This window comes from Mastigoproctus giganteus, chromosome 1, assembly GCF_048544385.1.
Source record: "Mastigoproctus giganteus isolate SK-2022 chromosome 1, ASM4854438v1, whole genome shotgun sequence".
NCBI classification, from domain to species: Eukaryota; Metazoa; Arthropoda; class Arachnida; order Uropygi; family Thelyphonidae; genus Mastigoproctus; species Mastigoproctus giganteus.
The window spans coordinates 219343124-219362821 of NC_143575.1; the positions used below are offsets into that span (position 1 = coordinate 219343124).

General features: G+C 38.0%; 1 protein-coding gene across 1 annotated transcript in view; it reads right to left on the bottom strand.

The window, feature by feature from the left end:
• LOC150091531 (GTPase Era, mitochondrial) overlaps positions 1 to 19698 on the bottom strand; it is a 242211-nt gene that overhangs the window by 57307 nt on the left and 165206 nt on the right. Inside the window, exon 8 of the mRNA XM_090384396.1 lies at positions 15909 to 16169. Coding sequence (XP_090240522.1) covers positions 15909 to 16169 — 261 coding nt within the window. The remainder of the gene's footprint in view (positions 1 to 15908; positions 16170 to 19698) is intronic.

Below are 19698 nucleotides of genomic sequence, written 5' to 3' on the forward strand. Positions count from 1 at the left end.
AATGCTGAACTGAATGCTATAAATGCTAGAAATGACAACTGAAGTTTAACATTAACAAATGCAAAGTACTGCATATGAATAGCAGTAATCCTACAGTAACATAACAGCTGTTATGAAAATGAAAAAGACCTGGGAGTGGGGGAGGTAATCACGTAGTCAGATATGAAATTCTCTGAGCAGTGAGGACAGACCAACAGGATAGCTTATGGAGTTTTGTCAATGACGTACAGTTATTTTGCTAGAAGGGAGAAAAGCCACACCTTGTGTACCGCATACAGGTCCAGAGGCCTCATTTTAGGAAGTATATAAAGCTCTTGGAATGGGTACAGAGAAGGGCAACAAGACTGGTGATGGGAACAAAAGGTTCTTCAGTTCTGCAAATTGCAGCATCTAGAGACTAGGCATCTGCAAGATGATCTGATTGAAGTGCTTAGGGCTTTGAATGGATTGAGAAACCCAATGCTGATGGGATTCTTCCTTTGCTTAGACTACACACGAGGGGCATAAATTCAAATTGAGGAAGGATGATTGCAGAACAGATGCATGGAAGTTTGGTGTTACATTGGCTGTTTATCTGGGCATCTGAGTTATGCTGGGCTGGGCCTTAATATTCTGAATTATCTAAAGTGCTTTGAATGCTGCCTAAGTTCCAGGAATGGTTTGGATGCTACAAAACCTTGATTAAAGCATATCCCAGAAAATGCCAATGAACTTATGTGACTGCCTAGTGGTTTTTATAATAGGACAATGATCTCATGTCCTAAAGATCTTTTCAGCAATGTGGAGAATAGAACTTGCAGCATCAGATCAGCATTGTATTTTCACTCTAAGACCCTATCTATTATAGTCAGATCTTGGAATGCCGCAAATAATGGTTCCTTTACTACAAAACTTGTGCTATGGATAACGTGTAGCAAGAGAGCAGGTAAGAGGCAAGGATACTTAAACAGAACATAATTTATTATTATTACCATATCAGAAATGTACATATAATAGACATATAAGGATAGAACATCTTTTTCTCACACTAATATCACTAAAACGAATAAAAGAGAACTTATGTGTCTCTGGTGGTGTGTGTTAGTAACATATTTATGTTCTTCGTGTGATTATTCTATGGTATCTTGCTCAACGTTTGGTTTGCAATCCACATCTCACAGGAGTATACAGGTAAAGACATGTATGCATAGGTACTTTGCTAAAACTTTGACAGTGATAAAGAAGTTTACTTTCAAAGGCAAAACTGCATAAGGCTTGGCAATAAGATGCATGATGATGACTTCAATCACTAAATGAATTAACTGTGTTATGTGTTTTTTTTTCTCCCTTATTGGGACTCAATTTATTTTATATATAGCCACTAGAAACCATAGTTATTGCTCAATAACTATCACTGTTCTTCAAATCCAAATAGAAGGCCTATACTGTGTTTGCAGACAAAAGCAATCAAAGATTCTTTCAGGGTTTCCTGTGAATTCTGATTTCACTTTGCTGAGAAGAAAACTATTAACTGAATTTGTAAAACTAAAGGCAACTCAAAGCAGAAATACTGTGAATTAAGCAGTTGACACCAATGGTGTTAAAGCATGTTGAATTAAAATAAAATAAAATAAACACAAAAACCAAATAGATAATTTAATATTACTCGGATAAAATGTAGAAATACTAATTACTATTTACAATAAATTATACATTAATAAAAGCATTAAAACCAATAAAATACAATAAAATATACAGAGATAAAAGCGTTAAAACCGAAGTTTTCGAAGGCATCTGCCTCCTTTTTCAACAGCACACTTTACCTTGCAGTACACCCTTAAATACCCACAGGCTCACAGCACTCCTCACACGGTTCAGAAACACGTGCAATGTTCTCCTCATGTGTTACGGAACCGGAAATGGCTCGGGAGCATGCCAGGCAGAATCGTTCATCCCGTCCAAGGATCACTGCCTCAAAGAGGGGATGAATGCATATTCCCCTGTCCCTATTGATAGTATTGTTCTCAGCGGAACAAATCCACAAGCTCTCGAGCCACTTGCGGTCCCAAAACCTATGCGCCCAATCGATGATAACCGCTTCGTCCGGGGAGATTTGATGATGTGCCTCCCAAAAATGCTCCGCCACAGCAGATTTTCCATAGTCTGCGTTCTTTATCGCACTCATATGCTCCCCCAGACGATCCTTAAAATGGCGTTTTGTCTCGCTGACATAACATTCCCCACAATCCGGGCATTTGATACTATAAACGACCCCACTTATAGATTCTCTTGGTATGGGGTCTTTTACCTGAGACACAACTGTGTGCAACCTACAGCCTGGAAGCTGCACACAGCGTGTCTGGCAATTCCATAACACATGTGCTATGCGCTCGGATAATAGGGAATGTATGCCGTGGCAACAGGTGTAAATGGTTCACCTCGCCTCTGCTCTCCTTGAATATATTTATTTATGATCCTCTGGGGGTAGCCACATTTCAGGAGATCTGCTGTGACACGTTTAAACTCCTCCTTTCTATCCTTGGAGGTGCTGCAATGGGACTTAGCCCTGTCTATTAATGCCCTAATCATACTACTCTTGTGATGGCTGGTCTGAGCCGTATTGTAATGCGAATACTGGCCCCGGCACATAGGTTTACTAAACACCCTAGTCTTTAACCTCGGTCCTGCCCTATAGACCAACACATCCAAGAATGGCAGAGTACCCTCTACTTCCACCTCCGAGGTGAACTTAATAAATGGGGAAAAGCTGTTAAGAAAATTAAGAACTTCATCTTCCCTCCCCTTCCGAATAATTGTAAATGTATCATTATCTTTTCCACGGACACATGGGGAGCCCTCTTTCATCAAATATTCTAACCTCGAGCTCTTCCATAGCTAAATTCGCTATAATCGCACTAATGGGGGAGCGATTGCTGCGCCTGCGCAGCAAATGGCCTCCACACTTTACTGGGTCCTACTATTTAAGGTGACATCCTTCTGTAGAGCGATCCATGTGTGTACACCATACTCCATGATCAATGGGAATGCATGTAAAATAAGGATGTCACATCAAACAATATCATGATCTCATATTCTTCTATGGACTGTTCCCTTACAAAATGTACAAAATTCCCACTGTCCCTAATGCTGAACTGAGAAAGCCCCACTATAAGCAACAATAGTCCAGCCAGGAACCTGTACAATGTGTATGTGGGACTGCCTACAAATGAAACGATAGGCCTAAGTGGCACCCCCACTTCACGTATCTTAGGAAGGCCATAAAACCTGAGCAGTTGACATCCCATTGCATGTAAAGACCAAAACTGTTCCTTAGTAATCCTATTAGCCTTTAATCAAACCTGCAACATCTTATTAACCTGGTGGTCCAAGCTTGCCAGTGGATTTCTACGGGTAATCTTATAAGTTGTTCTGTCATTCAAAAGATCCAAGGCTTTGCTATAATATGCCTCCTTATCAAGTACCACAGGATGTCACCTTAAATAGTAGGACCCAGTTAAGTGTGGAGGACATTTGCAGTGGTGTGGAGTTATGCCTGTCAAGTACCACTATGATGTTTCGTAACACTATGTATAAGCAGGTTCACGGCGGGTTCAGGTCAATTGCGCTCCTCCATTAGTGCAATTATAGCGAATTTAGCTATGGAGGAGCTCGAGGTTAGAATATTTGATGAAAGAGTGCTCCCCATGCATCCAATATGGCGGCCTTAGTGTCCAGACACGTTTTATCGTGCTCCTGATTTTAATGGAATTTAGTAGTTTAAAATGTGCATATAGTTCAAAAAAGTGTTCAAGCTGAAAGAACTTAATCGGAGGATTCCCTAGGTGAGACTATTTTTATATTCTACTGGGAATTTAGTAAACTACCAGCATTTTTATCTGTGTCCTTTGTTGCCAGACCTACAATGGTCACCATGTGGCTTGCAGCAGGGCCATAGAGAGGCACTGATATAAAGCAGTGGCCACGTCGGTAGTTTGCACTTGACTGGGGAGGTTCTCAAACCGTGTTAAAACCGAGCAGGAAGTTTGCTCCACCAAACTGTGCTGATAACTGCTGTATGTTATATTATGTGTGTATTAACTGCTTTATGTGTACATTAAACCAGAAGCAATGAATTCAGTTACTCCCCCCACTGCCATAAACTTTGCCTGGCTGACTGTGAACTCCTTACCTATGCATTCCACGGAATTACTAATGACACTATCGCCCCAGGAAGCCCCTAAGAGAAGTGATCCTGCTCTTCTGTTAGCATTTTCACACTAGGCTATTCCCCCCCCCCCTTAGTGACTGAAGGGATAGCACAAAACTTCAATAACCACCTGTGTGTGCCTCCAAATTCAACCACAGATTTGTGGAGGACATCGTCCGACAGCATTTTCAGTGCCCTACCAGATCATCCCAACATATGCCCGATAAACTGAACTGTCCCGGTTATCCAGAATTCGCTAAATGGAAGGGATCCTTGATGCAGTCACAAAGTGACCACCTGGACATTATTGACGAGACAGAAGATATGGAGGACACTCGATCAGGGGACTCTCAAGCCAAGCGAAAAAATAAGCGAGTGACCCACTCCCAGACCGAGTCTAGTGTTCTGTTGAAAAAGGAGGCAGATGCCTTCGAAAGCTTCTGTTTTAATGCTTTTATCTCTGTATATTTTATTGGTTTTAACACTTTTATTACTGTATAATTTATTGTAAATTGTAAAGTTATTGTAAATAGTAATTAGTATTTTTACATTTTACCTGAGTAATATTAAATTATCTATTTGGTTTTTGTGCTTATTTTATTTTATTTTAATTCAACACGCTTTAACACGGTTGGTGTCAACTGCTTAATTCACAATATGAATATTCCCAACCACGTAGGCCTATTTGAAGAATTGGTCAAAGCAGAAATACCTTTTCTCTCAAAATAAATTCTGTGGTTGCTAAACTTAATTCAGAAAATTGGATTGACCATGTTTTGGGGATTTTACATTGAAATCTGAACACTTCTTTAACCCTTTGTAACACCAATCTTCTAAGACGTTCTCTATCTGGATGTGATTAATTTTTTATCCATTTCCTCATTCCCTAACCCTATTATCATCTCAAATCTTGAATTTCTTCAGATTGTAATTTTCAGGAAATACTAGTGAAGGAAGGTTGTTCCAGAAAACAGAAGTTGAAAAGCTGGTTCAGTGAATTTGAAATTGGACAGTAAATGGTTGCTGCACGTGTTGGAGAGAGAGAGAGAGAGAGAGAGAGAGAGAGAGAGAGAGAGAGAGAGAGAGGAATTATAGACGCCAATGCAGAGCAATGACCATGTAAGTATCTACAGAAAAGGCAGGCAGCTAAAACAGAATATCTATGAGACAGAAAGGGTAGAAACTTTGTAAGAGATCAGTCATTAATTAACCTTACTGCCCATTTTGAATGTAGTTTAGAAGCAAGAAAGAGGTGTTGGGGGCCACTCCTGTGGGAACAATCTTTCATGGTAGGGTGATTTGAAGATGATTCCAATTCCCAAAATTAACCATCCATTCTGATGTCTTTGATTTTTAGATCTATTGGGACAGGGTAATTCTAAAAGTTTTGAAAAATTACTACTACTGTAGAACTGCTTTCGTAAAGGCGACTACGATGGACAGAGACAGTATTTAAATTCTATACAGTGGGACCAACTGATGATGTTACCAAAAGCAAATGCAAAATGGGAAGCACTCAAAGAACTTATCTTGGAAGCTACTAGGCTATACATACCAACTAAGAAATATTGTTCAAGGTTTAGGCCTAAATGGATGTCAGATGAACTGATGAGGCATATGGCAGAGAAGAAACATGCATGGGATACATACAAATTAACACACAACACAGAAGCCTATGATAGATACAAGTTGATCTGTAACCAAGTTACAAAGGAGGTTAGGCAGGCGAAGGCAGATTACGAGAAATCTTTGGCAAGGGATGCAAAGAAAAACAGCAAAGAGTTCTTAACTTATGTAAACTCTAGAAGGAAGGGGATGAATCAGATTGGTCCACTTGACATTGATGGGTCAACTGTTGATGATCCTGCTCAGGTAGCTAACAAACTAAATGAATATTTTGCATCGACATTCACACATGAGGAGTTATTTAGCGAGGGGAAAGCCAGAGGTGTATTCAACTCTAGCAGTAAGCTAGAGAATCTTGTAATAACTGAGAGTAAAGTGGAGGAGAAATTGTTGAAGATAAACACAAGAAAGGCACCCCGGGGTGGATGGGATCTATCCAGTTATATTAAAGGAAGCAGCAAAGGAAGTAAGCAAACCCTTAGCCATAATTATGAGAGCTTCCTTGGACTCAGGGGAGGTACCCACAGACTGGAGATGTGCAAATGTCACCCCAATTCACAAAGGAGGATCAAAGGCTCACACAAGTAATTATAGACCTGTGAGTTTAACTTCTGTTCCAGGAAAATTAATGGAGGCACTAGTTAAAGAAGCACTGAAGGATCATCTAGACAAGACTTCAGCTATAGCTCGGACACAGCATGGTTTTGTTAAGGGGAAGTCTTGCCTGACTAATTTGATTGGATACTATGATGCAGTCACAAAGGAACTGGATGCAGGGAATAACTTTGATATTATATACTTGGATCTTAGAAAGGCTTTTGATACTGTTGCACATGGAAGACTGCTGCACAAATTGGAGCAGTCTGGCAGTGGAGGCAAATTGCTGCTGTGGATAAAGGGGTGGCTGAGGGGGAGAAGACAGAGTGGTAATCAATGAACACTGCTCGTCGTGGACTAATGTTATTAGTGGAGTCCCTCAGGGCTCAGTGTTGGGTCCATTATTGTTTTCTGTATTCATAAATGATATTGATGAGGGTATATCAAACTTAATGTCGAAGTTTGCAGACGATACAAAGGTAGGTAGGGTTCTCAAGGACACTACTGACACTATGCTGCTGCAACAGGATCTGGAAAGGTTGAGCAGATGGGCTGAGAGGTGGCAAATGAAGTTTAACATTGACAAATGTAAAGTACTACACATGGGAAACAGCAACCGGAGCAACGTATCAACTCTGTGCTACTACACTGACAGTGGTAGAGAATGAAAGGGACCTAGGGGTGGTTGTGCAGGCAAATATGAAGTTCTCTGAGCAGTGCAGACGGGCTGCAAGAGTAGCTCATGGTGTATTGTCAATGATATATAGGAATTTTTCTAGCAGGGATAAGGAGGTGATTATTCCCTTGTATAAGGCAATGGTCAGGCCACACCTAGAGTACTGTATATAGGTTTGGAGGCCTCATTTCAAGAAGGATGTAGAGCTACTGGAACGAGTACAGAGAAGGGCAATAAGATTAGTGAATGGAACAAAGGGGTGCTCTTATGAAGAAAGGCTTAAGTTTTGCAAATTACAGTGTCTGGAGACTAGGCACCAGCGAGGTGATCTGATAGAGGTGTATAAAGCCTTGAATGGTTTGAGCATGCTCAATGCTGATGGGATTCTTCCTCTCGCTCAGAATAATCACCTCAGAGGGCATAAATTCAAATTGAGGAAAGACAGATGCAGGATAGACGTGCGGAAATTTGCCTTTAGCCAGAGGGTGGTTGGTTGGTGAACAGATTTCCATCCCGTGTCGTGGAAGTTGATAGCCTAAATAAGTTTAAGGCTCAGCTGGACAGATATTTTGAATGAACAGAGGGGTGAAGTGGAAGTGGGTGTTTTTTTTTTTTTTTTTTTTTGGCTGATGCTGCATAAGCTTGCTTTCTTGCATCAAATGCCTCTGCTAATGCTAACTTCGATTGTCCATCACCCCATTTACTCAGTCTCTGTTAACCATCACTTAACCCCACTACACCGTAATGCATTGTGATACTGACACCATGTGTCACTCAGTCTTTGTTTACAACTCACTGTATACAATTGTACTTTTAACCTCTTGTTTCATATTTTAATAATTTTTATTAGTAAACCCATTGAAATGACAGAGAAACGTAAGCGAGTAGTGTTGGGATTATCACAAAAAATTGAAATAATCAATCATCTAAGAAAAGGTGAAAGTGCTACAAGTATAGCATCGTTTTATGGAATAGGAAGAACAGCAGTAAATGATATAAAGCATGATGTAGACAAAATTGAAAACCATGTGTCGAAAATGGAAACCACTGATGGTAATGTTAAAAGTCATAAAACAATGAAGCTTGCTAAATATGAACAATTGGATACCACGATGTTTCAACGGTTTGTTTCAAAAACGTAGCCAAGGAATTCCATTGTCAGGACCTATAATAATTGAAAAAGCTATTGAACTCAATTAAAAAAAACTAGGCAGAGATCCTTCATTCAAGACTATATCAGATGGTCGGACAAATTTAAGTTTCACCATGGTATTTGACAGTTGTTGATCCAGAGTGAGAAGCTAAGTGCAGATAGAGCAGCAATTTCTGTTTATCGTGAAAAACTACAGAAGGAAATAGGTGATCAAAGTTTGGTTAAAGATCAAATACACAACTGCGATGAGACTGACCTTAAAAGGAAGGCACTACCTCAAAAGACACTGGCCTCAATGACTGAACATACATATGGCACTGGGATAAAAGATCGCATCACTATAATGGTAGGTGCTAATGCCAGCAGTAGTCATAAATTGCCTTTGGTTGTTATAGGAAAACTAAAAAAGCCGAGATAATTTTAAAATATTAATTTAAATGCTTTGCCAGTTAAATATTTCTCACAAAACAATGTGTCGATGAGCCAAGACATATTTCATGATTGGTTTCATAAAATATTTGTATCATGTGTAAGATCACATTAGGCATCAAAAGGTTTACCACAATATGCAATGCTACTGATGGACAATGTGCCTACTCATCCCATACACATATGTGATTTAAAAAGCAATGATAGCAAAATATCATGCCACCTTCTGCCAGCAAACACAACATCTCTCATTCAACTGATGGACCAAGGCGTGATTGAGAGTATGAAACATCTTTATCGCAAAATGTTCATTCAAAAACTTGTTTCGGCAGAAAATAAATTAGATGTGATAGAGTTTTGGAAAAGCAACACTATAAAAGACCCAATTTTCAATGTCGCTGATGCCTGGAATGATGTTCCAGTTCAAACAATATGAAGAAACTGGAATAAGTTTTGCCCAGAAATAAATTCAACTGATACAGAAAAAATTTCAAAAGAAACTGAAATTTTGCAGTTATGTTCAAATGTTCCTGGTTTTAAAAATATTTTGATGGAGGAAGTAAATGATTGGCTCGATATGGACAAAATGGAAGTCAGATGCAAAATTTTAGACGACAATGAAACATGCGCAGAGTGATGACAATTTCGGATGAGTCTGAAACTGAAGAAGAAAAAGCTGCTATTGATGGAACAACAAACAACTAGCCACTGTGAAGCTGAAATGGCAGAATGAGCTGGTCCCACAGGAACTAGTAGTTGTTGGTGACTCTATTGTCAGGGAAGCAGGGAACATGCTTTGTAAAAAGGATAGGTGGAATAGGACCAGGGTATGTCAAAAAGGGGCAAAGGTTGATGACGTTGTAGAGCGGATATCATCTTTTAAGAGCACAAAAGGTGATATAGTTGTACACGTTGGCACTAATGATATTAAGAGTAGGAGACCGGTGGAATTACTTAGCAAGTACAGGTCACTGTTGAAAAAAAGCCGTGAATTAGGGTTGAATTTGAAAGTGTCTGCAATTCTGCCCAGACACGATAGGAGGGAGTATATGATGAGAGCCTTGTCGATCAATTCGGCCCTGGAGGGATTGTGCAAGGCTCAAGGGGTAGAATTTTTTTCAGCCTGGACTGTACTTGTTAACAGGAGAGATTGCTTCTACAGGGATGGGATACACTTAAATAGAAAGGGTGCAAGAATTTTTGCTGATGCTGTCGTGGCAGAGTTAGGTGGGTCGGGAAACTGCTAGTTGGGGGGGAGGATACAAGGACTAATAGATTAACAGTAGCCACTGGCAGAGGTGGAAGTGATTCTCGCACTGCTTCTATTGAAATGAGCAGAAGCCTGAAAAACAAGATGCAGGATATTTCAGAGACTGCTGGGAGTCATTGCGGTACAAGTAAACACATGGGTTGTGTTAGGATAGCCAAGAATAGAAACAGGTGCATGTATACCTGCGTGTACACCAATGCTAGGAGTTTGGTAAATAAATTTGATGAATTTGAGGTATTGCTCAAAACATCAAAGGCAGATATTGTTGGGATATCAGAGATGTGGTGTCACACAGATATAAGGAATGCGGAACTGGAATTTGGGGAATACAATGTGTATAGAAAGGATAGACAGGACAGGAGGGGAGGAGGGGTTATGCTATTAGTTAAGAAACACAAAGTCCAAGGAAGTGAAGCCAGTCGACATCGATGGACAGGGCAGTGTCGAGTCAGTTTGGTGTGACATAAGCATAGGGAAATCAAAACTGAGAGTAGGAGTGTGCTATAGGCCTAATGACTCTGATGAGTATAATAAGATATTGTACAGGGAAATAGAGTGGGCCAGTAAATCAGAGAGTCTTATAATGGGGGATTTTAATTTCCCAGATATTGACTGGAATTTGTGGGTTGGTCACTCGCACACTAGCAAGGCTTTTGTGGATTTATTGGATGATTGTTTTCTACATCAGCATGTTCGTGAGGCAACAAGAGGGAGCAATACTCTTGATCTGATTATCAGTAGTGATTCTTCATGCATTAAGAATCTGCAGATAAATGAACCACTAGGTGGCAGTGATCACAGTGTGCTGAAGTGGGATTTACTCAAAGAGGTAACTACCATTAGGGGTACAGGGAAGGGTTATTGCTTTCGTAAAGGCGACTACGATGGACTGAGACAGTATTTAAATTCTATACAGTGGGACCAACTGATGATGTTACCAACAGCAAACTCAAAATGGGAAGCATTCAAGGAACTAATCTTGGAGGCTACCAGGCTTTACATACCAACTAAGAATTATTGTTCAAGGTTTAGGCCTAAATGGTTGTCAGATGAACTAATGAGACATGTGGCAGAGAAGAAAAATGCATGGGATACAAACAAATTAATGGGTGTCATGGAAGCCTATGATAAATATAAGTTGGTCTGTAACCAAGTCACAAAGGAGATTAGGCAGGCAAAGGCAGACTACGAAAAATCCTTGGCAAAGGATGCAACGAAAAACAGAAAAGAGTTCTTTACCTATTTAAACTCAAGAAGGAAAGGGATGAATCAGATTGGTCCACTGGATATTGATGGTTCAACAGTTGAGGATTCTGCTCAGGTGGCTAACAATCTAAACGAGTATTTTGCATCTACATTCACGCATGAGGAGTTATTCAGGAAGGAGAATGATGTAGGTAAAGTAAACATTGGCAGTGAGCTGGATGATTTCGTAATAACTGAGAGGAAAGTGGAGGAGAGATTGTTGAGGATAAACATAAAAAAGGCACCTGGGGTGGATGGGATCTATCCAGTTATATTAAAGGAGGCAGCAAAGGAAGTAAGCAAACCCCTAGCCATAATTATGAGAGCTTCTTTGGACTCAGGGGAGGTACCCATAGACTGGAGAAGTGCAAATGTAACCCCAATTCACAAAGGAGGATCAAAGGCTGACACAAGTAATTATAGACCTGTTAGTTTAACTTCTGTTCCAGGTAAATTAATGGAAGCACTGATTAAAGAAGCACTGCAGGATCATCTAGACAAGAATTCAGTTATAGCTCAGACGCAGCATGGTTTTGTTAAGGGCAGGTCTTGCCTGACCAATTTGATTGGATACTATGATGTAGTCACAAAAGAACTGGATGCAGGGAATAACTTTCATATTATATATTTGTATCTTAGAAAGGCTTTTGATACTGTTGCACATGGAAGACTGCTGCACAAATTGGAGCAGTGTGGCATTGGAGGCAAATTGCTGCTTTGGATAAGGGGATGGTTGAGTGGCAGAAGACACAGAGTGGTAATCAATGGACACTGCTAAACGTGGACTAATGTTATTAGTGGAGTTCCTCAGGGTTCAGTGTTGGGTCCGTTGTTGTTTTCGGTGTTTATGAATGATATTGATGATGGGTTATCAAGTTTAATGTCCAAGTTTGCAGATGATACAAAGTTGGCAGGGTTGTTAAGGACACCACTGACGCTATGCTGCTGCAACAGGATCTGGAAAGGTTGAACAGATGGGCTGAGAGGTGGCAAATGAAGTTTAACATTAACAAATGTAAAGTACTACATATGGGAAACAGTAACCCCAGAGCAATGTATCAACTCTGCTGTACTACACTGACAGTGGTGGAGAATGAAAAGGACCTGGGGGTAATTGTGCAGGCAGATATGAAGTTCTGTGAGCAGTGCAGACGAGCTGCAAGAGTAGCTCATGGTGTCTTGTCAATGATATACAGGAATTTTTCTACCAGGGATAAGGAGGTGATTATTCCTTTGTATAAGGCAATGGTTAGGCCACATCTTGAGTACTGTATACAGGTCTGGAGACCTCATACATGTCTGGAACGGGTACACAGAAGGGCAACAAGATTAGTGAATGGAACAAAGGCTTAAGTTTTGCAAATTACAGAGTCTGGAGACTAGGCACCGGCGAGGTGATCTGATAGAGGTGTATAAGGCTTTGAATGGTTTGAGCATGCTCAATGCCAATGGGATTCTTCATCTTGCTCAGAATAATCAGCTCAGAGGGCATAAATTCAAATTTTTGGAAGGACGGATGTCGGATAGATGTGCGGAAATTTGCCTTTGGCCAGTGGGTGGTTGGTTGGTGGAACCGACTTCCATCACTTGTTGTTGAAGTTGATAGCCTAAACAAATTTAAGGCTCAACTGGACAGGTATTTCGAGCGAACGGAGGGGTGAAATGGGAGTGGTGTGTTTTTTTTTTTTTTTTTTGGCTGATGCTGAATAAATTTGCTTTCTTGCATCATATGCCTCTACTAATACTAATGCTAATGAAACTATGTTGTCAAAGTGCATTGAGTGGTTCGAGGTACAAAAAGAAGCCAGTGTTACTTTTGCAACATTGCCTCCCAAAAGGCTCAAGAGGTAATGAAACCAAAGAAATTGACTGACTTTTTTTTAGAAAAGAAATTTAATTATGTAATATTATTATTTTTTTAATTTCTTTAATGACATTAGAACAATGTTGTATGTATATAATATTGTTTTCTTTTAAATTTTTTTTATGACATTATAAATATTATACCAATGTAAGTCAAAATATTAAAAATAGGTATGTATGTAGATATCTGTACTATGATTTTTGATGACCCGATAAAAAATAAATAATTAAAGTTTAATTAAATTTCATTAGGTTATGTATTATATGTAATAAAATAAACAAGTTAGATGACCCAGTCTATTGTATGTATAAGGTTTTTAATGTGCATATTCTATTATCCATCTATTCGATTATCCATCATGGTCTCGGTGCCATAAATTGAAGGACAATCGACTTTCTACTGTATCTAAATTGAGAACCCAGATCTTTCCTATAAAATTCAAATTTATCTGCTAGCCTGATCAATCTGCTCAGCATTACTGCATTCAGTATTACTCTTCTTGTGTCTCTTCATTTGTTCTCTAAGAATAATCCAGCTTTTACACAGACGTTATTCTCTCTGTGCCCACCATTAACTGCTCTACTGCCGACTTTATACAAAGATGCCCAACTGTAATATTAGTTTTCTGTACCCATCTGAAGAGTTGGATTACAGTTCAACCCACATAAAACAAATATATCATTTTTTTTTTGCTCAACTTCCAAGGATTATTAATTCGGCATGGTAATCAACAATACTAGCATTTGTGTATCCACTGAACTAAAATTCTTAGAAACCATTCTTAATCAAAAGTTGTCATTCCTAAATTAAATTTTTATGGTCCAAACTTTTTTGAAGACTTTCTGGAAAATTAAATTGGATTTAGTAGCAGTTTCTGACTGTAATGTCATCAGAAAAAATTTCTACTTTACATTAAGCCTTCTTCTCTATGCATTGAGTATTTGGAGTGAGTGCTGAGAAACCAACTCTGTTGACCAGCATTAAGGATAGTGAATTCCAGATCCTTAAATGGTGCTCATGGAAATCACCATAAGCTCATGGAAAACGTATCTGGACATCCCTTTTTAACAATAGAAATAGGGGATCTATAGATTGCTTTTGTTTTCAGACATCCCTGATAAGATCAAGCAGGCGTTTAAGGCCTCATCAGGGTGTTCAGGTTTGTATGAACACACTACATATGGAGTCCACAGCCTCAGTTTTCATGAGACAGAAGTGCATAAGCCAAACATCACCAATCAGATCAAATGGCCTCATCTTATATGGTGCAATGAACATTTTATGGGTCTGCCGAGCAGTGGAAATTGGTTATATCGAGTGATGAACCTCTCTCAGAAGATGCATGAAATATGCATGTGGAGTGCATTCAGCCAACAATGAAGTTCAGAGGTGGAGTTATGGTGTGGCACCATTCCTCATGGTATAGTCTAGGACCATTGGTGATTAGGTGGAAAACTATGAACTCCAGTGCTAACATTTTAGACAATTCCATGCTCTGTTTGAGAATTGTTCATAGACATGAATGTAAAAAAATTGGAAAGTTGGAATGACTGGTGCTGATTTCCAATTTCAACCTGAAAGAACACCTAAGTGATGAAGAGGAAATGTCAGGTGAGGGTCAGACAAACTTGTCCAACATTGGTAGCTCAACCGGTCATGCTAATGCAGGAGGACCATACTCACTGTAGTATATTATTCACTGGTGGAACATCTACCTAAGAAAGTAGATGGCATTACAGCAGCAGCCTAAGGGGGACTGACATGCTACTAAATTTACTGGCATCAACACGAAACCACTGGATATTTCTTCTAGAAAGTAGTGTATAACTGCTTTGTTTGGTTTGTTGTTTGGTTTTTTTTTTAGGAGCATTAGCAACTTAAGGCCATATTGCTCCGGGATATGCGGTGGTCATTCCCTGACCTTTCCACATCCTCCGTATTTAGTGGTGACAGGCTCGAACCCCGGTCTAATCAAGAAGCGTGTGCTACGACACTGTTGCTCCTTCCCACCTGGCTACGGAGGTGCCCCGTATAACTGCTTCAAAATCACAACTTGTGAAGGGGAATGGGGGGCATGATAGGTACTACCATGACCCATCGATGTTGATGGCTGTGACAAGCACTCTGATGTTTTCTTGATCAGCAGCTGGAAGACCTTTTTTTCATCACCTGACACATTCCACCCTCTTTGTCAAACCTTCCCATTCTAACCAGCACTTTAGCACTTTATCATGATTAAAGAAGTCTGAATACTTCTTTTGATTAAAATGGTATCACTCTTCAATAATTGGAATTTGGATTAAGCCCTGTTGGTTCTAAGTAACTAAATGTGATGCAACTCAAGCCCGTTTCACATTTTACCCAGAGATCTGGCCAAAGCACATGAAATTTGCAAATTCTAACAGGATCAATTAATGTAATTTTGTCAGGGTTCACAATAACATTGCACTTCTTTGAACACTTAGATCTTTTACAGTTTTATTGATAATGTGTCAAAGACCCCAAGCATTTTCAGAAATGCTTATTCAACAAAGTTGAATTTACACTCTAAAGTGAAAATGTGTCTATTTTAAAGAATTTACAAGTGTTGTGTGTAAGTTGTATATATGACTTGTATCAGCCAATTATATTTTGCACATTCTTTTCAATCTCTTAAAATTTCCCTTTCATTTTAAATTTTTATTTAGAGCCAGGCAAATATCTTATGGATTGTTTTTAGAGTCCATATGACATCTACTTTCATGAAAAATTTTAAACGTATTGTTAAAAACTGTCTAGTTTCAAACAATTTTTTAAATAGTATATTAGAATTTTTATTATGATGATAATTCTAAAAACCAGTTGCTAATTCATGGAACTTACTTTGATTTTATCTATCCCATTTCCTTCAAGTGCAGATACCATAAAAATATTTGAGAAATTAGAATTTTTGTTTCCATTTCCTAATTCATCCAATTTTGACTCTTGGATATGTATATTTTGCCTTAGTTTTAACTTTGACCTAGTATTTTCGAAAAGCTTTTCTAGACTCTTCTGTGATTTTAGTTTGAGATTTGGAGTTCTGTCTTCTAAAAAATTTCTGGCAATTTCCAGCAAATTTCTTTTTTCTTTAGCTTTATCAACCTGAGTAGGATAAGATAGATGAAACATATACAAATCCATTAATCACACTAGCACCACACTAATATTGCTATACATAATAATCAAAAGTAAAATTAATTCAACCAATATTGGTTATGTTGAATAGTCAATTTAGCAGCCTCTTATACCTTTAACCCAATGGAAGAGGTACCTCACAAGTGCTCCTTTAAAATAATGTTCCCACGTTGTTAATCAATGAAATATTTTCTACCTTCCCAAATTTAGTCAAACTTTTACTGCAACAATTTCTGAAGTGACTTTTTTTCTTTTTTTGAATGTCATATAGAAATTGTGCTTGAGAACCTGTCAGGTGCCCCAACATCTTTGCCACTATTTGGCTTTAGGTTGTAACATAGCATAGCACCAAACAAGTGGTGATGACGTGTTCATTTAAAGTTTCAGGTTACTTGTTTTTGCTCTCCCACTAGATCAATAAACATCTACCACCTTACCTACCCTAGCTGTTTTTGAAAGGGTTCTTATTATTTTCGGATTAAAGACAAAAACTAGATATTCACTTCAAATGGCCACTGCTCTGTGGGATGCAACCTAAGTAATTTAAAATTTTGCATGTGAAGGGCACCAAGTTTGAAATAAATTGTCAAGACTTTTACTGCAACAGTTTCTGAAGTGACTTTTTTTTCCAGATATCATACAGAAATTGTGCTTGAGAACCTATCAGGTGCCCCAACATCTTTGCCACTATTTGGCTTTTGCTTGTAGCATGGAATGGCATTGTACCAGACAAGTGGCAACGATATGTCCATTTAAAGTTTCAGATTACTTGTTTTTTTTCTCTCTCACTAGTACAAAAAACATCTAAAGTAGAGACAAAAACAAAAACTAGATATTCTCTTCAAATGACCACTGCTCTGTGGGAAGCAACTTATGTAATTTAAAATTTTGAAATAAAGCAGAAAGTGTAAACAGCCAATAGTATCGAATATGTTTTGTAATTTTTTAACAATATTTATATACGCTTAGAATTTTGCACACTAAATGGTCTTTCAAATTGGAAAATGGAAGAAACTAAGAGAGATTTTTCTATTTTAAATCTAAATCATTTTTTGCAATTTTCAGCAGTTTTTTTTTTTTTTTTTGAAAATAAAGTGTAAAATAAGACTTTTAAAAAATTTAATGTTTTTATAAAACTTAAGTTACATAAAAATACGCACTGAAATCCATAAAAAATTACATATTGGCAATGTCCAAGCATAATTGGAAAAAAAAAAACCTCCTTCCAAAAAATTAAAAAGGAAGTGGTCACTTGTCAAGTGCCCCACCGCCATCTTTACTACAAATGGTGGCAGCATCACTGCCTGGCCTGTTTAACGGTATATAAAAGAATGTATGTTCTGATATTTACTGAACAGTCTGGTTTTTATTTCTCATGTTTGTACATCATATAAATGTAAATAAATTGTATTTTACTGGCTTAATTAAGTCACCTGATTGATTTTTTGGTTCATAGTGTAAAAAAAAAAAAAAATTATGTGTACTCATTCTTCATCAAGTAATAATTTACTGTTCTTATTATATTTATATAATGTATTAGCATCTAAGCCATACTTCTTTTTCTCTGTGTGCCATCTCCTAACGGAGGTCGTCAACTGCCACAGCAAATATCTCTCAGTCTCTGGTAGCTCTGAACAGTGCTCGATGTTCAGTCCTATCAAATTCTTAATGTTATCAAGCCACAATAAGATGTACATCTTCTCCCAAGTTTTCTTCTTCTTTCCATTCTCCCCTCAATAATTAACCATGGAATTGTGTATTTGTGAGCACCATGGTAAACCATATTGCCAAACATAATACAGTAAAACCCCCGTATCTGCGGGGAATACTTTTTTTTTTTTTTTTTTTTTTTTTTGGTAGTTGTTGGCGCATTGGCTTCTGTGGCCATAATGCACCTCCCAAGGTTTTTGCAGTACTTTGATCCAAGCCCAAGACGGGATTCAAATCCGCGACCTTTGGGTTGCCAGGCGGGGAATACGGTCCAAGACATACCGTGGATGGCTGAAACCACAGAAATAAGCAAACACCTGCTGACCCCATACATAACGTGATTTTCTTGTACATACATACATATAATAAAGTTTAATTGATAAACTAAACACAGTAAGACATTACCAACATTAAATATGGTAATAATAAAGTACAGCAGACTCTTGATTTATCGGGATTGGATTAACCAGGACACTTCAAGACCCCAAATAATAATAAAAAAAAAAAAAAATTTTAAAAAATAAACCAGAAATCATAAAATTTAAGTAATAACTAGAATAGGTATAAGCAGATATTTTGCAAGTTGTAAATAAGCGACAATACCCGGTGTTATAAGTTGTCATTGGGAGATTAGTGTACCTATCATCTTGTAACCCCTGCTGTCTTCGCTCAAAACAAAAAAAAACAAAAACAGACCAAATGTTTAGTTTGTTTTTAGTGCATCACATCGATTATTGTGTTCCGTTGCACCACAAAAGGCCAAATTTTGTTTCGTTATTTATGTTAGGGATATTGGATTTTTTTTTTTTTTTGTTTTGTTTATAAATCGCGAAAAATATGGGCAAACCCAAGAGTTATGCTTTCAAATTAAACAATAACTTGAAATTATTCAAAAGTTTGAAAACGGTGCATCCGTTAATTAAATGTCTAAAGAACCATTACAATGTTGGTGACCAAACCATACACGACATCGTAAAAAATAAAGGGAAGCATTGTATTAGACACGCGAGTAGTACGTGTTAAGTTTTGTTTTTTTTCCCGTGGTTAACCACGGGTAACTGAATCAGCGGATACAGGGGCACAACTGTATATGTATTATGTTCATACAGTTGGAAAATCCATGCATGCAAATTGGCTCGTGTTCAAGGCTAATTTGCACGTTGTGCAGGCTGAAAAACAGAATAACTCAGAGGGAACCCATCTAAGAATTCCATTTTCTGATGAGATTTGAATCCAGACCTCTCCAAGTGAGTAACAAGTGCAAAAACAATATACATGAGATACACATAAGTAATGCTGTGCAAACTGATATGCAAATTACAATATGAATTCTACATTATATTTTAAAATATTGTGATTTATATACTCTAATAATAAAATGAGCAGATGTGCAGTAAGAACAGAATACTGCAGGAAGTGAACTGTACTACTATAATTTCTAACATTTCTGTTCCCATCCCTCCATTTGTTTTGCTTCATTGTTTAGATTTCATTTTCATTTTGGAAACAGTATATACAAGGTGTTTCAAAAACAGCTTTACAACTTTGAAAGAGTATATAAATTTGTTTATATACTCTTTCTACAGGTGAGGCATCTGCCACATTACAAATGGAAGTCACATTGAACCATAACTACCCGAGATAAAACTTGAAGGGTTTTGCTACATTCTGTCATTTCAAAATATTGTGCACGTCCTCTAAATAAATTTATATACACTTTTAAAGTTGTAAAGCTGTTTTTGAAACACCCTGTATATGTTCAATATAGATTCACTCAATCACTTAG